This window comes from Sturnus vulgaris, chromosome 1, assembly GCF_052056855.1.
Source record: "Sturnus vulgaris isolate bStuVul1 chromosome 1, bStuVul1.hap1, whole genome shotgun sequence".
NCBI classification, from domain to species: Eukaryota; Metazoa; Chordata; class Aves; order Passeriformes; family Sturnidae; genus Sturnus; species Sturnus vulgaris.
The window spans coordinates 55684845-55702841 of NC_142243.1; the positions used below are offsets into that span (position 1 = coordinate 55684845).

The window sequence follows — 17997 nt, forward strand, 5'->3', positions numbered from 1 at the left end:
GATGAATTTACTGCATGCTAGCTATCTTTTTTCTCATTATCAGTGAAAGTTGGCTGAGCTACCGAGCAGCAGAGCTCAAGTTATGCAGCTCTGAATGCCACACTCTTAACATATATAATGAAGTGTTAACTTCATTATGATCATGAAGTAGTAGATACATGTCAAAGATGTGTAGCAGAACAATACTTCTAGATTATTCATGATCTATTTACAGCTCTGCACTATTTTCTAAGATAAAAATTTTAAAGCTGACAAAAAGTGCCCTACAGTATAGAGATCTAATTCTAAACTGGTATTATATATATATTTACAATAACTTCATATCAGATGATGTTAATGTCTAAAAGCATACCCAAACTGAGCACCAAATATGACTATGCCTATATACTTTACAAATTTTTTTATCAAGGCTATCAATACCCCCTTTTTAATGATGGTAAATGCTCTCAAAGAGATAAAATGTTCATTCTTTGACACGAAACAAACCCTCTAAGTGATGAAACTCTGCAGTTGTGTGGAAACATGGAGATCAGAAGCTGTTTTTAAAAGTGTGTGATGGTTTTGATAGGATGAATTACATTGTAGGTCATTGATGTTTTTCAGCTACAAAGGTTGAAGCACCAAACTGCCAAGCTTTTTCTATAGAAAAGAAAGTATCTTATCTAGGAGTAAAGAATGCTTACCTCTTGGAATAATTGCCATTGTTCACTGCTGGAAATTCAAAGTATTCTGAACTTTTGCCTCCTATTATTCAGTATCTATTTGTAGACAGATGCCATGCAAGAAAAAAAGCAGTTCTTTGTATACTGTACTCAAACCGTGAAACAATATAATTTATCTGTGTGATGATGACTTGTATTGTGTCAAGTGTATTGTTTGACTTGTATTGTTTCCAAGTGGATATTTAAGTATTTCTGAAGAGAGACAACTTAATTTAGAGTGGTTGGTGGAAATGAAGACAAGAAACACATGTCCTTCACTTCCCTGCCACTTTCTCAAGAGCAACTCTTTTCTGATCTTGGTGTTTCTGTGCTCATATATCCCATTAGACAAACTCTCAAATTATTTCTGTTCACCAGAATGATACTTTTACAAAATCATGTCTAGCTAATTCCTTATAAAAACATATTAAATGCCAAAGAAATGTTCCATTTATAATAACAAAGTACAGACTAAGAGATTCAGGTGTAGTTCCCCAAAAAGGATATGAAGCCAAAGCTGAATATTGCATTAAACCCTCTACACTTAATGGAAAAATCAAATCTCTGCTATATTGTACCTCAATAATGAGCTGCAAGTTGCAGCCTACATGAAAATATGGATGCCTGTCACATTGTCTAATCTTTCCTTTTTTGTCTTCATAGCTTTTCATCCAGATACCTGGTTTTCCCTCTTGCCTTGTCTGTCAGCTATCAAAGCCTAAATACAGCTAAATAACAGATTAAAGAACTTCCTCGAAACATTAACAATACCTTTCTATAATTTTTTGTGAAATCTTGCATTTCTCTAGTGCTATTAATTTTGTTACTACAGACTCATGTAAAATAGGATTTTTCATTTGTTATGTCTTTCAGCTTCATTTCACACCTCAAATCATAATCCATTTTGCCTAGGCAAGAATTATATACTAAATTCTTTTGCCTCTATTTTTCCAAAAGGCTAAAATTATTTTATAACAGCATTTTTCAAGCCAGTGAACAAATGCTGATATATGTGTTTCAAGTATTTCAAGGAAACAGAAAGCATCTCAACTTCAAGAAGGAAAGTTCTCCTTGACTGCAACTCAAACATTTGCTCTTGTTTCTGATGTGACCCTCCTGCTTTGCAGAAAATATTCTGAGCAGTTACAAAGCAACATTGTATTAATCAGCCATATTGTTGTAATATCTAGAGCAGAGAGAGGTGTTGCATTGTGGTAGGTGTTGTACAAGTGATCACTTGTGACAGGGAGCAGATGAACTCTCTATCACAACAAGCACAGCTGTGGCAGAAGCGGCTGCTCCTATGCAAATAACACTAATAAAAATGGAAATAAGACAGAAGACCAGTTTTCCAGTAAGATTGTTCCAGAGTACTCTTCAAAAGTCCACCTGTCTAAAAACTGGGCCTTGCATTCATTTTTGCTGACAAATAAGAACTGTATGGGAACAGCAGAAACTGAATGCAAGTGATGCCAGAGTAGCAGTGAAATGGGAGGCTACTCCCATATTGCCCATTTGGAGAATGTAATTGCATATGGGCACAAATTGCAAATTGATCTATGTATCCAGATCTTCTGTTGGTTCTAATCCCTCTAGACCACTAAAATATGCCTGGTCAGTATGAGGTGATAGCTAGAGGCTTTAAAGATACTGAATTCTATGTCTACTTTGACCTTCCAACTGCTGTATTTGGGTAGCCCTGTTAACTGAGCTCTTCCCTCATTCAACATGATTCTGAGAGCTGCACAGTAAAGCTCATCAACAGACACGGTCAGTTGCACAACAATTTTTCACCAGGAAATCTATCTCTTTGCAGTGATGTTCAATTTTTCCTTTAGAAAGAGTGAAAGGTTTTTATTTTTGTTTTCTTGTTTGTTTTTTTAGTAGTGACACATTTTTCTGCTTAATAAAATGCCTTATTTGCAAAGACAGTAACAAGCAGAGAAGAAGAAGGAAAAAAAAATCATATTCCCAAAGGGCTAATATAATCCCTGCTATTAAAAAAATTGAGTCAGACCACCAGCTCCAGTCCAGCTGCCCAAATTAAATGCAATAAGTGGGAATGTACCCAGATTCCAGAGACTGACCAGAATCAGACTGCATAATTTATTTTGTACTACCAAAAGAACTGATGTGGAAAGTACTAGAAAATAGTTAATGACTCTCCTGATAGGAAGTAATTTTAAAGGCTTTTCATTTCTTATTTCACAGAAGTTCTGCATGTTAAATTTAAAAAACAAAACAAATAGAAAAGTGTATCTATTAAAAAATCCCATTAACTATGTGGTCAATTTCTTTACCACTTCAAAAAACAGTGCAAAGGGTACACAGATTAATGCCTTAACCACTTACTAAAGAAAAGTTTGCGATTTTCTGGATTAAGCTCCTCACTGAGCTCAAATAGCCATATCTCTGTATAAAATTAATTCCCCTTTATCTCAGAAAAGGGGAAAAAAGCCCTCCCTACAAACTGTAAATGTTGGGAAGAATTGCACCTTGAAGTGAGTAACCCTGGAAATCCATGTAAGAAGCCAGTAGCAGAAAAATTAAGCAATGAAATGTAGGATGGTTTAAAAGTGAGGCCAAGGCATCTGTATTGCCCTTTGAATTCAGCTGGGTAGCTGGCCAGGAAGCTGCTGCACAGGAAATTACCATGAAGTCCATAAAAGAGATAGAAAATGTCCAGGTGAGTGTTGCTGCAGGTGTTATAGACTCCAAAGGACCCCGCTGGTGGGTGTTAGTGGGAGAGGGTGGTGGTTTGACAAAGTGATAAGGGACAAGAGTGATAATGCCACAAGAGGATGCACTGGGATAAGAAGGCGGCGTGCATGGATAAAGACATTATACAAGGCACACGATAGCTTCACAGTGAAGGATAATATTCAAAATAACTTCAGTATCTCCTGGTAGAAGCAGTGGCCTCAGTAATTTCCTTGGATTGCCTTCATCTGATACGGAGAGGGTAATGAAACCTCACAAAAACAATGTTACAAGGGTATCTTTGTCCATACCTTTTTTCTCCCTGTGCATGGCAGAAAATAATTTATTTGTGTGCTCATCGGCCTCTGTGACAGGGTGAACATAACCCCTCCTTTAGGTTTAACTCTGGTATCACAACTTGTATCACATATCCAGCAATCATCCTGCTACATACACATCATTGTCCCAGGTATAAAAGGAAATCTTACCTATAACTTTTCCTAGGAATAGTGCCTTTGGGGAATTGAACTGAATGTCAGATGTGGCTGGCAGGCTGTAACTTGTTGGAGGATAATGATCAAGCTGGAGAAAGAGAAAAGAAATGATGAGTATTTTGAACTTATTACAGTTCTGATCAGTTCTGATCAATCAGGTTTACTTCACAGAGTTTATGCCATCTCTTATAAGTGTCTATTACACTCTACTTTCATTTTCGTAAAGGGAAAACCATAGTAAATACCCTTCCTTCCATATCTTCCATCTCCACAGTTCCCAAGGCCTGGAGAATACCTAAACTGAATATACTTTTGTTCTGACTGCTGTAGAATCACATCAGTATTTGCTTATGTGCTCTTCAATTGCTAAATATAACAACAACATCAATAATAAAACAACTTTTTCTTTCCATAGAAATAGATTTCCATTTGGGACCTACGTTACTGCTAAAGCTAGATTTACATAGTTGGGAATTTGAGACTAGTTCAGATGTTGGGCATTTTTATTTTCTCTCAGCAAAGTCATAAATTAATAAGACATTCTTTTTTGGCACTTCATGCTTATTACTTCCTTGTTGAGGATGTTGTTCAATCTGATTGTGATGATGTTTATTGAAACCTAAATAAATTCAAGAGTCATCAACTTACTAAATAGTTTAATCTATAGGAAATGCATATTATCCCCAATATGGCACAGCAATCATGTTACATTAGCTATTTAACTTTTTAACTATTTAACAGAAAAATGTAAAGAAAGAGAGTAATAAAATTAATTGCCTGTGCTGAGTTAGTGCTATTAACATAGTTAATACATATTTTACCCTAAATTAGAGTTATATAAATTCAAAGAGTTATTTTGAAAAGAGTGTAGTCTAGTGAATACAAAGAGTTGAAATAGTAAACAGATCTCAACCTCAACCACCTCAGGCCCTACTAGAGACTCCACTTGAGTGCTTGCTATTGATTTTCCTGATGGAAGGGAAATGTTCCAGCATCCAACATTGCAAGTACCAGACCCATTTTCAATGGGAACTGCAGGCATATCAGGTGAAATAAAAATTCTCTTATTATTTCTGGTCAAAAATAGAAATGGCTTAGATCTGTTATGATATTTACCTTTCAGATAATTAAATGAAAAGTATAGACTTTAGAGAGGTGTATCAGGCAAAGACTGGTGAAAACTGATCCACAAAACACTGATTCTCCATCCTCTCATATGCCAAGAGGTTAACCTCATTGCCTGCAGTGCAATTGTTTCCAATACATACACAGGATTCATTTTCTAGGTTTTCCTTTTATTACTATGACTTAAAATATGGTGAAGTAACTCTGATAAATTAATCAGGAATGCTACTACATATATTGATATCTGTCAGTATCATCAACATTTGGGTTCTTTCTTTTTCTGAATCAGTCTAGAGGAATTTAAAAATATTTCTTTTTATTGTGACCTGGAATCTAGGCAGTGGTATTGATCAGATCATCATTAATCAGATAAAATATGAATAAATTAATCAAATATAAATCTATGTCTATAATCAATTTATTGATGTATGCTGGATGTCCTAAAGCAGTAGCCATGTTTGTTCAGTGTCAGGGTAATAAAAAATTTTGTGACAAGTAATAAAAAAGTCATTGCTGCCAAATGTACAGGCTGCCTCTACCTGTGTACATGGTTTGTCTCTGCAGGGCATACATTAAAATGAAAAGTCAATTTAAATGGTGAACCACTGTGAACATTTACATGGACAATTACAGAATATAAAATCCTGCCAGCTGTGGTGTGATAAGATTATCTTTGTGTTCAGGTAGTGTTCAAGATTTAGAAAGGCCCTCTCTTTCCCCACTTTGGAACAGGTTTGTTATCAGTAACCTTGGCCAGATTGAAAAAAAATCCCCAAAGTCCTTCAGTGACCTCACCTTCCCTTGGGACTTCAGCATAGTAGAGCATTCCACCTCGGTACTGGGCAAAAGGGATTGCCGCAATGAGAGTAATGATGTGTTACATTGCAGGCTCTAACAGGAACAGACACTACTGCTGAGGTTTACTCGTTTAAGCAGATCTCTTCTACTGAATAAAAACCTGAATCTAGCCACTCACATATATTTTTCACATCTCGTTGAAGTCAAGGAAAGATATCCCAATGGGTTCAGCTCTGGATTGTTTTAATGACTGTCTGAAGTTTTGGGTTGGTCTGATTCCTAGTTAAAATAAATCTCTATTTAAAAGCTGTTGATACCAATTTTCTGGGGCAAACATTTTTGATCAGTGATAAGGCCAGCTCCTGCTCCAGTGCCAGCTCTGGCATCTCTTTGTCAGGGGACACCTGCAGTGTTTTCCACAGTGATGCCTTTCTCTAATCCTGACACCTGGAATGAAATGATGCACCACAAGACAGTGGGTCTAGGGAACAGCGGCTGAGGGAATAGGGAGATTTCTGTGCACTTTCTTTTGTTGCATGCCTTTGTACTAAACTAGAATTACCTTATAAAAGACACCTTTTTTATTTTTTAAAAAAAGAGACACTCAGTCTAGGGTTTCTTTGCAGGCCTGTGAGTTAAAGCACCATGCTGAATTCTTTCCAAAGCTGTATGTTACTGCCATCCAGTGGGGGCTCCAGCTCCAGCTGTAATGGAGCAGCTCGCAGTCTTTGCATGAAATACTAGCCTACCAATTTAATAGAAGTCATATAATAAGAAAGGAATTACTAGTGTCAAATGATATTTGAATAATAATTTGATTTCCTTATTTAATGAAAATTAAATAGAATCTCTGTATACATAGATGTTGATGTCATGATTTTGTAATAAATTACACTCTTAAAATTAAATTTAAGATTTTTCATTACAGTTACTTTTCTTTAAAAACTCTATAATATAATTTGAGCTTCATATAAACAGTGTGGCTTTGAGTGTTACATAGATGAAAGTAGGGAAAGTAGGTGGCGGTTTCTGAGGGGCTTGCAGCTTCAGTTCTTGAGTTATGTCACAGCAAGGCAGACTGCCTTTTTCTGAAGTTGTTTGGATTCAAGCAGAAGTTCAATAAAATGTTCTTTCTTTTAAATTATTGCTCACTTAGATAATAAAACTAATCTTGATGGGAGTTCTGAGATTAACAGAGATATCAATCTAAGGGGAGACATAATGTCTGCATCACCTTAGTAGTTTTGGGGGGAAAAAAAGGTATCAACACAAACATATACCTTATATTCACCCTGTAGATATATTTACATCTGAATAATTGTCAACCCAGCCTGCTGTAAAGTTAAGGTTTTCCTTTATGCTGGAGACATTTTATAAAAAAAATTGTCAAAATCAGATAGAAAATAATGCTGTAAGGCTTAATCTCACACCATTTGATGTCAATACAGCTCTGCTATTGACTTCAGCAATAGCAGGATAAAGAAGGGGGTGTTACCATCATGATCAGTGTAGTATTTCTCTTCTGCATTATTACGATGATTTATCACTTGTGTTACCAACTTCTCTAGTCCTGAACAAGGGTTTTTTGTGGTAAGTTCTGTAATAATACATAATACAAAATGTTCCTACTCAAAAATGCCTGCAAAGTTAGAACAGTCTAGGCATGTGACCCCAAGAAAATAACAAGGTGGTATGCAGATGTTTAGATGGAGCTCCTCACAAGTATGATATCAGTGTATGAGAAAGAAGAAAGTTGATTCTGAAAATCAAATGGGAGGTATTACGAGATTCTTTTTATTGGTGTAATATAGATGATTATTCACCTGCTAAAAGGTAAGGAAAAAACTTACAAACAATATTTTTAATATCGTGATATTTGATTTTTTTTTTTCTAGTACAAGAGGAAAGGAGCAGATTGGAGTGGCAGTTGTGTAATTGCTTAGGCTGATCATGGCCACTCTTACTGCAATTCAGCTCCTTCCTTAGTGTGGCACTAGTGCTCTGCTGATCTGCTTCTGACCAGTCAAATCCTTCACCCAGGTTAGTGCAGATCAGATCAGAGCCAGAGCAGGGACAAGCCATGGGCTGTAAATGAGTACTGGATCCAGAGAAACAGGCAGGACCGTAAACCCAGCATTTTTTACTGCATTGGACTGACATTGACCTAGAGCCTCACTGCTCATCTGGAACACAAGAGCAGGCACACATTTCACTGGTGCGATGTAAGGAAGACTAAAGGCTGGCATTGTTTTTTTGTTGTTGTTGTTTGTTTTGTTGTTTTTTGTTTGTTTGTTTTTTCTGGTTTAAAACTTGAATCCTTTATGTGCAGAAAGCTTGTCTATATACCTGAAAGCTGCTGTTCCTCTGCTAAGTAATGACAGGGATAATTTGCCTCCCTCTAAAAAAACACACAATTTTGGTTAAAATTTAAATGGAAATGTAGAAACATAACTCAAAATGTAACAGAAGCGCTGATAAGGAAAGGCACACTATTTAGTTTGCCTGCCTTCAGTTGAAACGGTTGTCTGATGCTTCCATCACACATCTGTTAACTTTTTATTGCTCTCTTTAGTAGATGAATTACAATAAATGTTAACAGAAGCAATAGCAAGTCAAATAATGCCAAGTCATTAAAATTAAAGAGATCTACTTCAGGTACTTTAAAGATGACTTTCACAGGACATTAATTTGTCCAATGTGTGCTTCCATACAATGGAAATCACCTATTTCATGATAGGTTTTGACTTTTTAAGCTTTGTCTTGGACTCTGGGATTACTTAATGATTTTTTTGTTCTTTCCTTGTTTCTTTAATTCCAATAAAATTATATAAAACCAGCCATCACACAGGCCAAGGAAGACACACACACATTCGTCACTGAAAATGCATTATGGAAGAAGGAAATAGTTTCAGCATAGCCAATATAAGTAACACATTTGTGAGGTGGAAAAGCCTTCTGATACACTCTGCAGACCTTTGCTCTGCTTTGATATGCAGACTCAGGAAATACCTGACTGCACCATGCTCCTTTCTGACCTGAATGGCCTTAGCTTTATTTCCAAGGAAAATGGGAGTGCAGGGTGGGGAAGACATTTCACTTCTGGGTCTTATCACAGTACGTGGCCTAGACATGGGCAAAGTTTGGGGCAAGGCAGCTGAAATATGACTCTGAATCCAGCAACATATGCTCTGCTAAAAGGATCTGGGTAGAATGGACATGTAACCCTTCTCCCATGGAAGGGTTTTAAAAAGCAGAAAGTAAAGAGGAATATTCTTCCAAAAGCCCTCTAAGTTTGAAACTATCTCAGCTGATGCAGAGACAGTAAAACTTTTAAGAAGATATCTACTTTGTCATCTGCCTCTACCTCTCTGCAGCAGCTACAGGGAAACCACAGGAAGCGATGCTACCCCCAGGGGGTTGTGTATGGATGATGTTTTTCCCACTGTTTCACCTTGTTTTTCCAATAAGAGAGAGATATAATGCTATGTCCTGATGTTCAGGGTGAGGATATTCCACCCACTCATTTGTTGATGGTCTGTCTTTCATAAAGCTGAGATTCAGTGGGGGTGTGCTGGCTTACCTTGGCAGATGCCACTAACCAGTTCTATCACACACAAAAGGGGAGTAGAAGTTGTTAATTCATGAAGTTCCTGTCTACATGTCTCTTTAACTGAAATATTGTGTGACACACTGTAAAATAAAGAAATTGAGTAAATTCATTGAAGATTTAAATCAAGAAAACTGTTCAGAGCTCATGGTCATCCTGTGAGCACAAAAGAACAGGTAAGAAATTAATAATCAGTGAATTATTTGCTCATTTCTGATTCTGGTACATGCAATTTAAATTCTGTTCTGCTGTTTCTTGCTGTTTTTTTACAGACACTTTTCAGTATTGAACGCCTGGTCATTTGCAACATCCTTATAGTTGGAGGGAACTTGAATTATGCAAAGATCAGAGTCTGTAATTGTTTATATTTTGGAAACCAGATGTTGCTTAGGGTTATAGGCATGGTATGCTATATCAATAAGAGCTTTTTTTTATTTTCAAGAGTTTATTGATATGTATTGATAACTTTTTATGCTACTTTGTCATCTGTGGGAAAAAAAATCCCGTATATTTTCAGACTTGAGTAAAAAACCACTTCCTTGTGACTTCTGATTGAAAAAATAGCTTAGCAGTTATGGGTAAACCAAGTGCTAATGCATTAAACATGCAGATCTAATTTATGGCTCTGCTCTAGAAAATGGTCTGAGTTTGCCTTTCTGTGAAACTAGCATTTTGCGTAATACATTGCTACTACAGAAGGGCAATACATAATGAAAAGGATGTATCCCCAGGGAATTTAAATCATTCATTTCAGCAGGAAGGCCTTTGCTATTGATAGAACAAATGATTTTTTTTTACTTTAAGCAAAACATGTTTGGAAATTCATTAATTATTCTTTTAGTACAATATAATTACCTGGCTATTATGAAACAAAGCAGAGGGTTAACTGTTGCATTGATGTTAACTATGGTTTACATGTTTTACCTGTGATTAAAGTCCTGGATACTTAAAATATGTTTTATTCATGTCAGTGTCTATGGAATTTGTAAATCCTGTCTGACTGATTCCTTTCAAATCATGAACAGTACTTCCTCATTCCCTACACCTTAAATGTTATCTAAACCAACCTTCAGATTCATCTGATGTCTAGACAATATACAGCACTACCCAAAGGATGCTGAGGCAGCATAATTCCCAGAAAATGAAGGAAATAATTAAGGATGGTGTTTCTACATCATTTTGATAGTATAGCAACCATTACCATTTCTAACCCTATGGTAAATATTTTCAAAATGTGACTCAAAGGGAGAGTTTTCAGAGAAGAGTTAAAAATTGGTTTAAGTCTCAAAAACTGTACATGGATTAAGGTATACTAAAATAGATCCGTTTATTTAGCATCTTGCAGACTAGATGAAAAGATGTTTTAATCAGCATCTCTAAGAAAGTGTGAACGGGAGTGATGCCTGACATTTCTTTCATCTATCAACCGTATACACAAAGATCCCAAAGTTAAATGTTGAAGTCTGCAGAATTCAAACTGTAAATTAGGTGCAAATTATTTACAAAAATGGTACTTACGAACAGTGAGACACAGCCAAAGGATATGGTAAATTTTCTATCATTTGAAGTCTTTAAAGCTAGATAAAATGTCTTCCTACAAAATTTGTTTTACTGCTATCATTATTTTTGGGTTAGATACAGAAAATAATTTCGTGATTTTTTTATGGCCTCTCTTAAGCAAGAGCTCAAATAGTGATCATTTTCTGTTGAGGCTTCAAAAGATAGGAAATACGACAATTAGATGTGATTCTACAGGAACAGTAATGTTGGGATATGATATTATAGTCTCACTGAAGTCTATGGGAAAGTTTCCACTCACTTTAATGGGAACAAAATTTAATCTACAATTATAAAATCTTTGATATATTAACTGCATTTAAGATGGGGATTATATGCAGACTGCTTTGCTCCACTTCGCCCATTTTGTTTTATTGCTATTATGTTTACCATTTTATTTTGTAATTCAGATTAGTTTTGAATTAACTTTGTATGATTTACCTTTTTAAAGCATCTAGGAGTTTGCAATTATTATCTCTTTTCAAGTAATTTAGAGCTCTAAATGGAAATGGACTTGCAAAAATTCTGTTTCTTCTTGATTTCATTTGGATAAGGGTCAAATATTGCATTGATCATTTTTCACAAAGATGGGTGCATACTCTTCCTTTCTTCTGGTGAAATTGGAAAGGAGATTTATACAAATACATTTTCTGTATTGTTCTCAGCCTCAGCTGAGTTCAGATTCAAGACTTAGCCATAAAGCAGATTTTGAGTGGAGTCAGCAATTAACATTGATTGTATGGTGTTGCTGTATACAGCCCCTCCACCACAGTTTGACATATTGTCCAAGCTGAAAGAGCGAACTGTCAGCTGTCCTTCTGTGTGGCCTTCTGAGAAGATGAGCAGTGACTGCTGATAATTGTCCTGAAGCATACTGAGTGTTTAGGACAGAGTTTCATCAGTGCCCTGAAGAAGTTGCTCTGGTTTAATATTTTTCAAGAACAAAGAAGGTTTTATAAACTGTGACTCATAACCCATTATCAGAAATGGCTTTAATGCAGGGATGGAGAGCTGGACACCTGTTGAGAATGTACATGTAAGGAAGCTGACAGGCCCAGTCTTAGTCCTGCTGACTATCAGCTTTATTCCACTAACAATAAAAGCATATAATACTTTTTTCTCCCCTCCCCCCTCCCCCCTTTCTTTTTCCTTTTTCCTTTTTCTTTTCTTTTTTCTTTGTAGCAGGCTGATCTACCTTTGTGCAACAGAACATAAAAGTGTCTGATCTGGATTCCATCCTGATTTTACTCTAGAGACATGCAAAGAAGCCGAAGGTATGAATCTTGCACTCGTGATGCAACTATCACAGTTCTTTAAGGTACAATTTAAAGCCTGCTGGAGGCAATGGAAGGCCTTTCATTTACTTCAATGGACTTTGGATCCGAACCTCTGCTAGGGAGCTTTTGTCCTTGGCTTTCTTCAAAGAAGATTTTACTGATGTGTGAATAGTGTTAATCACCGATGAACACTTGGTAAAGAGTGATCTGGTTTCTATGATACCGAAAATACCATGCTGAAGCATGAAATCTTCTAATGAAGTCAAACAAAGTAAAACTTGCCCTCCATAACCTAAAGCCCAGCTCTTGAAATGTAATTTGGTGGAATAATGCATTCCCCATCTGTCAGTCTGGGCTTTTTCTTGCCACAGGTGAACTAATGGAGCCTCGGAGGTGTGCCACAGATACTAGTATCTGGTATTTTACTAGAGGGGAGGGATGGGAATTGTTACTATCAAATGTTTATTTTGTCTCCCTCATGAAAATGAGAAAATAAGCATAACTTTTCCCTGAATTTATGTAATTTGCTTTTTCTGACATGCAAATTGACTGTTTATCCTCAATCTTATCCTTGAGAAACCACTGGCAACACAATTGAGAGCTTGTTATTTAATGTAGAGCTAACTACTGATTTGTCTGCAGTCAGAGAATGTATAAAACTGAAATACAAAAAACATTTGACAGAGCCTTTGCTACTACCTTCAGTCTTGAGTGTCATGGTATGTTAGGAATAGGTATACAATTATAATAAAACCAATTTTAACTAAATATTTGTTCATGTGTTTGTTACCTTATGCACATATAGTATCGTGGATATGTTGATTTCAATTCCCACCTCAAATTCTGATTTTAGGTAAGTAATCAGCAGCCTCCTGTCTGCCAGCATGAGGTGAAGACTCATAGAGTTCACTAATGAGCCTTTTTTTGTATTTATATGTAAGTGAAACTCCTGAGAATCATGCTAAAACTGATTCACACAGTTCATATGGTACCAATTTATTGCCTGGCTTCAGATTTTTTAAGTCTCTCTGGCACTACAGAATTATTACAGTAAGTTAGAAAGACAGGTACTCTAAGTATGTTGCTGTTAAGATCTCAAAAATACTGAGTGCTCTTGAATTGAAGCTTTGATGAGAAATAAATCCTTCTTGTGACACTTTTATGCCCTGTAGAGATATGGAAGTGTGAGCAACAGCACCTGGCAAGCAAGCTGTCTTCTTTAAAAGCAAGCAAACCAGCTGCTCATAAGGTTGGAGAAAGATTTAGCAGGAAATAAAAGTATACTCAAATGTTCATAGCTCAGATCTTCAAGAGAAAACTCATAGTTTATGATTTGTCCTCTGAATACTGAGAAAAACTATATTTATATCTTCTGTATTTTCAAACACTGTGAGGAATTCATTTTTGAACAGGACTCATTTTCAAGTCAACAATCTACTTAGCAGATTAATTTCTGTTCATATCAGTTCTCTTATTTACAGAAGGTAAACAGATAAGTAATAAATTTATTTTAACTTATGAAGGATAAACAAAATTTGATAGAAATAGTCTCTTTCAGGATATTGTCAGGATAGGATTTCTGGATTTGCTTTGTATGGGACCCTTCTTTCCCTATTCTTGAATGCACATCAGACAGATCATCTCATGTAATAAGTCTCAAATGTATCTGCTTTCTAGCTACATAAATCAGTTGCATATGAAGCACATCAAATAGATTAATTTTTTTTACCCCAGCAGAGCAACATAACCAAAATATTTCTGTCTCTTCAAAGTTCTAGACAGGCAGTGGTCTCAAAAAACACTGGGAAAAAATTGTTGGGACCCAAGTTCAGGTGAGCTGTTGCAAGCCTGGAACATTTAACTGTGTACATAATTTCCAATTTGGCGAAGTATCTCATCTGATAGCTGCCTAAATCAGCCAGCTGGGACTCCATAGGAATGCCATACTTCCCCAGAATAAAAGCTTTTAACACCAGAGAGACACCAAACTATAGGTTTTCATTTGCTTCCATCTAGCTATAGGAGAAATAAATGCAACAGCAAGCAAGACAGATGCATATATCAATATATATCCCTCTTAACCTCCAAAAGCCTGAAAACAGTTTGAATGTACCACCTATATATTTTTTTGGTTTTTTGGAATTTCGTGAACAATTTTGTGACAATTCTACTTGCATGCATTCAGTATTATTTTATATACTGTGAGTCTCAGTCAAATAACATTGTAATGCACTGAAAAGTTTTCTTTTGATTCTTTGAAATAATAATTGTCAGGGATTTATTTTATCTTTAGGTAGATAATACTGTGATGGCTACCGTCCTTCAGCTTTTGGCTTGGTTCCCAAGGAAACTCTTTTATATTTCATTTGTTATTGGTTTTGTTTTGCTTCTTCTGAACTAACAAATCCAGATTAATGTCTCCCATCCACCTGACTCTCCTGCCAACAAAATTGTTCTTACACTCTGCTCAAAATCTCCATGCTTGCAAATGTGACAACCAGGGAATGAAAAAAGAGTTCTGTGGTAACCACAGAGAGGAAGCTGTCTGGAAACACTGACTGCTTCTTGCAGCACTCCCCTCAGTTATTTAAATAGAGGCATACTATATCAGAGTTTTGTGAACTGAGATATATGAAGAGATGAAGTTCCTACTTGTGCTGTTCCAAAACCTAAAAAATCCAGAGGTATGTGCCTTCAACAATACTCTGTCGCAGGCTCATATCACACAAACACTTAGGCATCTGCTCATCTTTGCAAAACAGCTCTTGTGATTTCACTGGACTTCAGGGTAAATTTAAATTTAAAGATACCCTCATTTGCAGAGTCAGGACTTAGAGAATGATGTTATTTACATCAGGCTTCACTACCATTTAAGACACTGTTGGGTATCCCTCCTGGTTTCCAGCTGATGCTCCAGAATGGCACAGGTTTATCCTAAGTCCCATGTTATCTATCAGCCCAGATGTCTCTCATGCCCTCAAGCGTCTATGGTGACACCTGTATTAGCCCAGCTGCCATCACACTAAAATGAGGATTTCAGAACAATGAGTTGATGAAACAGAGGGAGTGAATTGCTTTTATTAACCCCCAAGAGTGTGATCTGCAGGCAGAACCCTATCTACTGTACTTTTTATTTTCTAAAGTACATTATTTTCTAGCACCAATCTTTTTAGAGGACTAGAGACCCATCAAGAAACAAAATGCTACAAGATACGAGTAATGGAACCCAGCAATTTACCTGCAGTACGATGTCCCTTCTGTTCCGTGTGACATTAACAGTGTGGGGCTGTCCATTGGCCATGTTTCTGTGGTCAATGTCAATGTTATATGGCTCTTTGGTGCCCCCGAGGTTGTACCGAATTTGCAGATTCCCTAGCAAAAAAGAAAAAAATGTCAAAAATACCCTCAGGTATTTTGATCTTTATTCACCAGCTATTTTCCTGTCTTTATTTTCACATACAGCTGTTATCATCTCACACTTAATTGCTCTCATAGCTGGTCTCTGCAGTAAGAGAAGAGCTGGTGTTTGAGATTATAAAGTTACTGGGCTGAAACTGCTTCTAGTTTATAACCCAGAGGTGTGACAATGACCAGCATTTCCAAACCACAGTGTTTGTAAACACTCCAGACTGCAAACCAAACAAATTTGAGTTATGCCTTGAACAATATGGACAATTGGTACAAAATTGAGCACATCAAGAAACACTTTATTGTTGAGATTATGATGCTTGCTGCAGTAAAATTCTTTGCTTTATACAAAGCATAACATTTTCTAAAGAATAAACCATTGACATGCATTGAATAAAGGCAAAATTACAACAAATTACCACTGACACATAATTCATACAAGTGGATTTCTTGCTTTCATGTTTAATTATTGTTGATGGGTGGCCATCTGGACTTCTATGGAAATACAGTATTATATTGTCAAATAAAAACTTGAGGTTGCATTGTTAGGAAAGTATAGTCAGGAGTGGCTAATTGATATTCATAACATACTGCCAGACAGATTTTTCTTTTCTAAACAAAAGTGAAGTGTCTGCTCTTCATAACACATTTAAATATTTGATTAAAAGGAAGGATGTTTGAAAAGGGAAATGTAGCCCCCACTCTGGATGAAAAATGGAAATATTCTAGCCCAAAAGAGCAGACTTAGACCTCTATAACTATAGTTTAGTTGTGTGATGTTGGATTCCTCTCATGCACGTTCTTTCTTTCCCATGAAGGGAAAAAAATGAGTGGCATGTAGAATATTATTACACTCATATTATCCCATAAAAGAGAACAGTAGTAAAATCATCCTAATTATGATTTTCATGGGCAATAAGGCACTATTTGAAATTGAAGTATATTTAGTTCATACAGAGTTTTAATACTGTAGCAGCAAATGGTCCATATCCGACCTTCATCCATTGCCAAAATGTTTAGGACATTATATACTACACTACATCCATATTTAAGTCACCTCAATGAGTATCTAGATTTTCAGAACAGTACATGACACTTTCTACTGACTACTGTGGATATTGCCAATTCAGTTACTCAGGTGCCTTCATGTGCATGTCTGCTTGTCCCCACCATATTACTGGTTCATGGCATGGGCCTGACTGTTATAGTAGGTTTTTGATTTCTTTTGTTTGGTTGGTTTCATTCTGTGAGGGAGGATTGGCTAAAGAAACACCACTAAACTGAACAGTTACATCAGTATCAAATCTAGTTGAAGCAGAATAAAGGGTCAGATTTCTAAATGCTTTATTTTTATGTGACAAGGGTGAAAAGACTTTCTCATTAGTTCATTAGAACTTCCCCTGAATGTCAGTCTGGTATTGTCAATTGTGCCTTCAATGGAGAGAGCCTGGAGCAGTTTCTTACCAGTGGGGTTCACAAGCACAGCCATGAAGTCCGGGGTGTAGGAGCTGACATACAATAAGATACAAGGGGATTTGGTGGTGCTGAAGCTCAAGCTGAGCTCTTCTTTGTTCAAGCTCAGGTCAGGTGCTGTGATCTCAGGATCTGCAGAACCCAAAGGTGTCCGGCTAACTAAATCCTTCATGCTAGTCCCTGGGGAGTGGAAGTTGTAGCGAAGCCACATTCCTTCTTCAAAAAATGCTCCCACATCTTGAACAGAATAGGAAAAGGAGGATGAAAAAAAAAAAGGTAAATTAAATGTGCTGATACCTTTTGGTTGAAACATATTACTGTGACTTGACCAGTGCTAATCTGTGCATGTTTCTACTGCTGTGTTCTTTAAGCACAATATTTAGGTTAAGAACCTCAGTATTTTCCTACAAGAATGAAAAGAACAATCTCCATTTTATTGGTGGGGACTTGGATTCACAAAGCAAAGGAAATATTTCCTTTGGGACACACAGAAAGCCTATGTCTATATCTCATATCAATACTACAGACAAGAATAATTACAATTTAAATTTATTTTCATGAAATTTTGTGGTAGATAATGCTCCAAAGAAGGAGATACAAGGAAGAATGGCTTAAAGAACACAGTAAACAAACAGTCAAGGAAAAGGAAAAACAGCAGCTCTGACCAGCAAATTTGAGTAGATTTGGAAAGATGTCCCAAAGGAATGATGACAATTCCAGCCCCTAAAAGGACTGAACACAACGCTTGTAAATTATCCAGGGCTAGCACAATCCTTCATGAGAATTCCATAACAAGGATGCCCTTAAAGAAGATAAAATTAACTAGGGGGTTTGACTCAACTGGGAATGAGAGGCAA

The 17997-nt window shown here is 36.5% G+C and overlaps 1 protein-coding gene across 3 annotated transcripts in view; it reads right to left on the reverse strand.

The window, feature by feature from the left end:
• Nucleotides 1–17997, reverse strand: part of CNTNAP2 (contactin associated protein 2) — a 1082030-nt gene that overhangs the window by 63358 nt on the left and 1000675 nt on the right. For all 3 annotated transcript variants that reach the window (XM_088167403.1, XM_088167401.1, XM_088167409.1), the window contains 3 exons: nt 17132–17377; nt 15498–15631; nt 3890–3983 (listed from right to left, as the gene is read on the reverse strand). In XM_088167403.1, coding sequence (XP_088023529.1) covers nt 3890–3983; nt 15498–15631; nt 17132–17377 — 474 coding nt within the window. The remainder of the gene's footprint in view (nt 1–3889; nt 3984–15497; nt 15632–17131; nt 17378–17997) is intronic.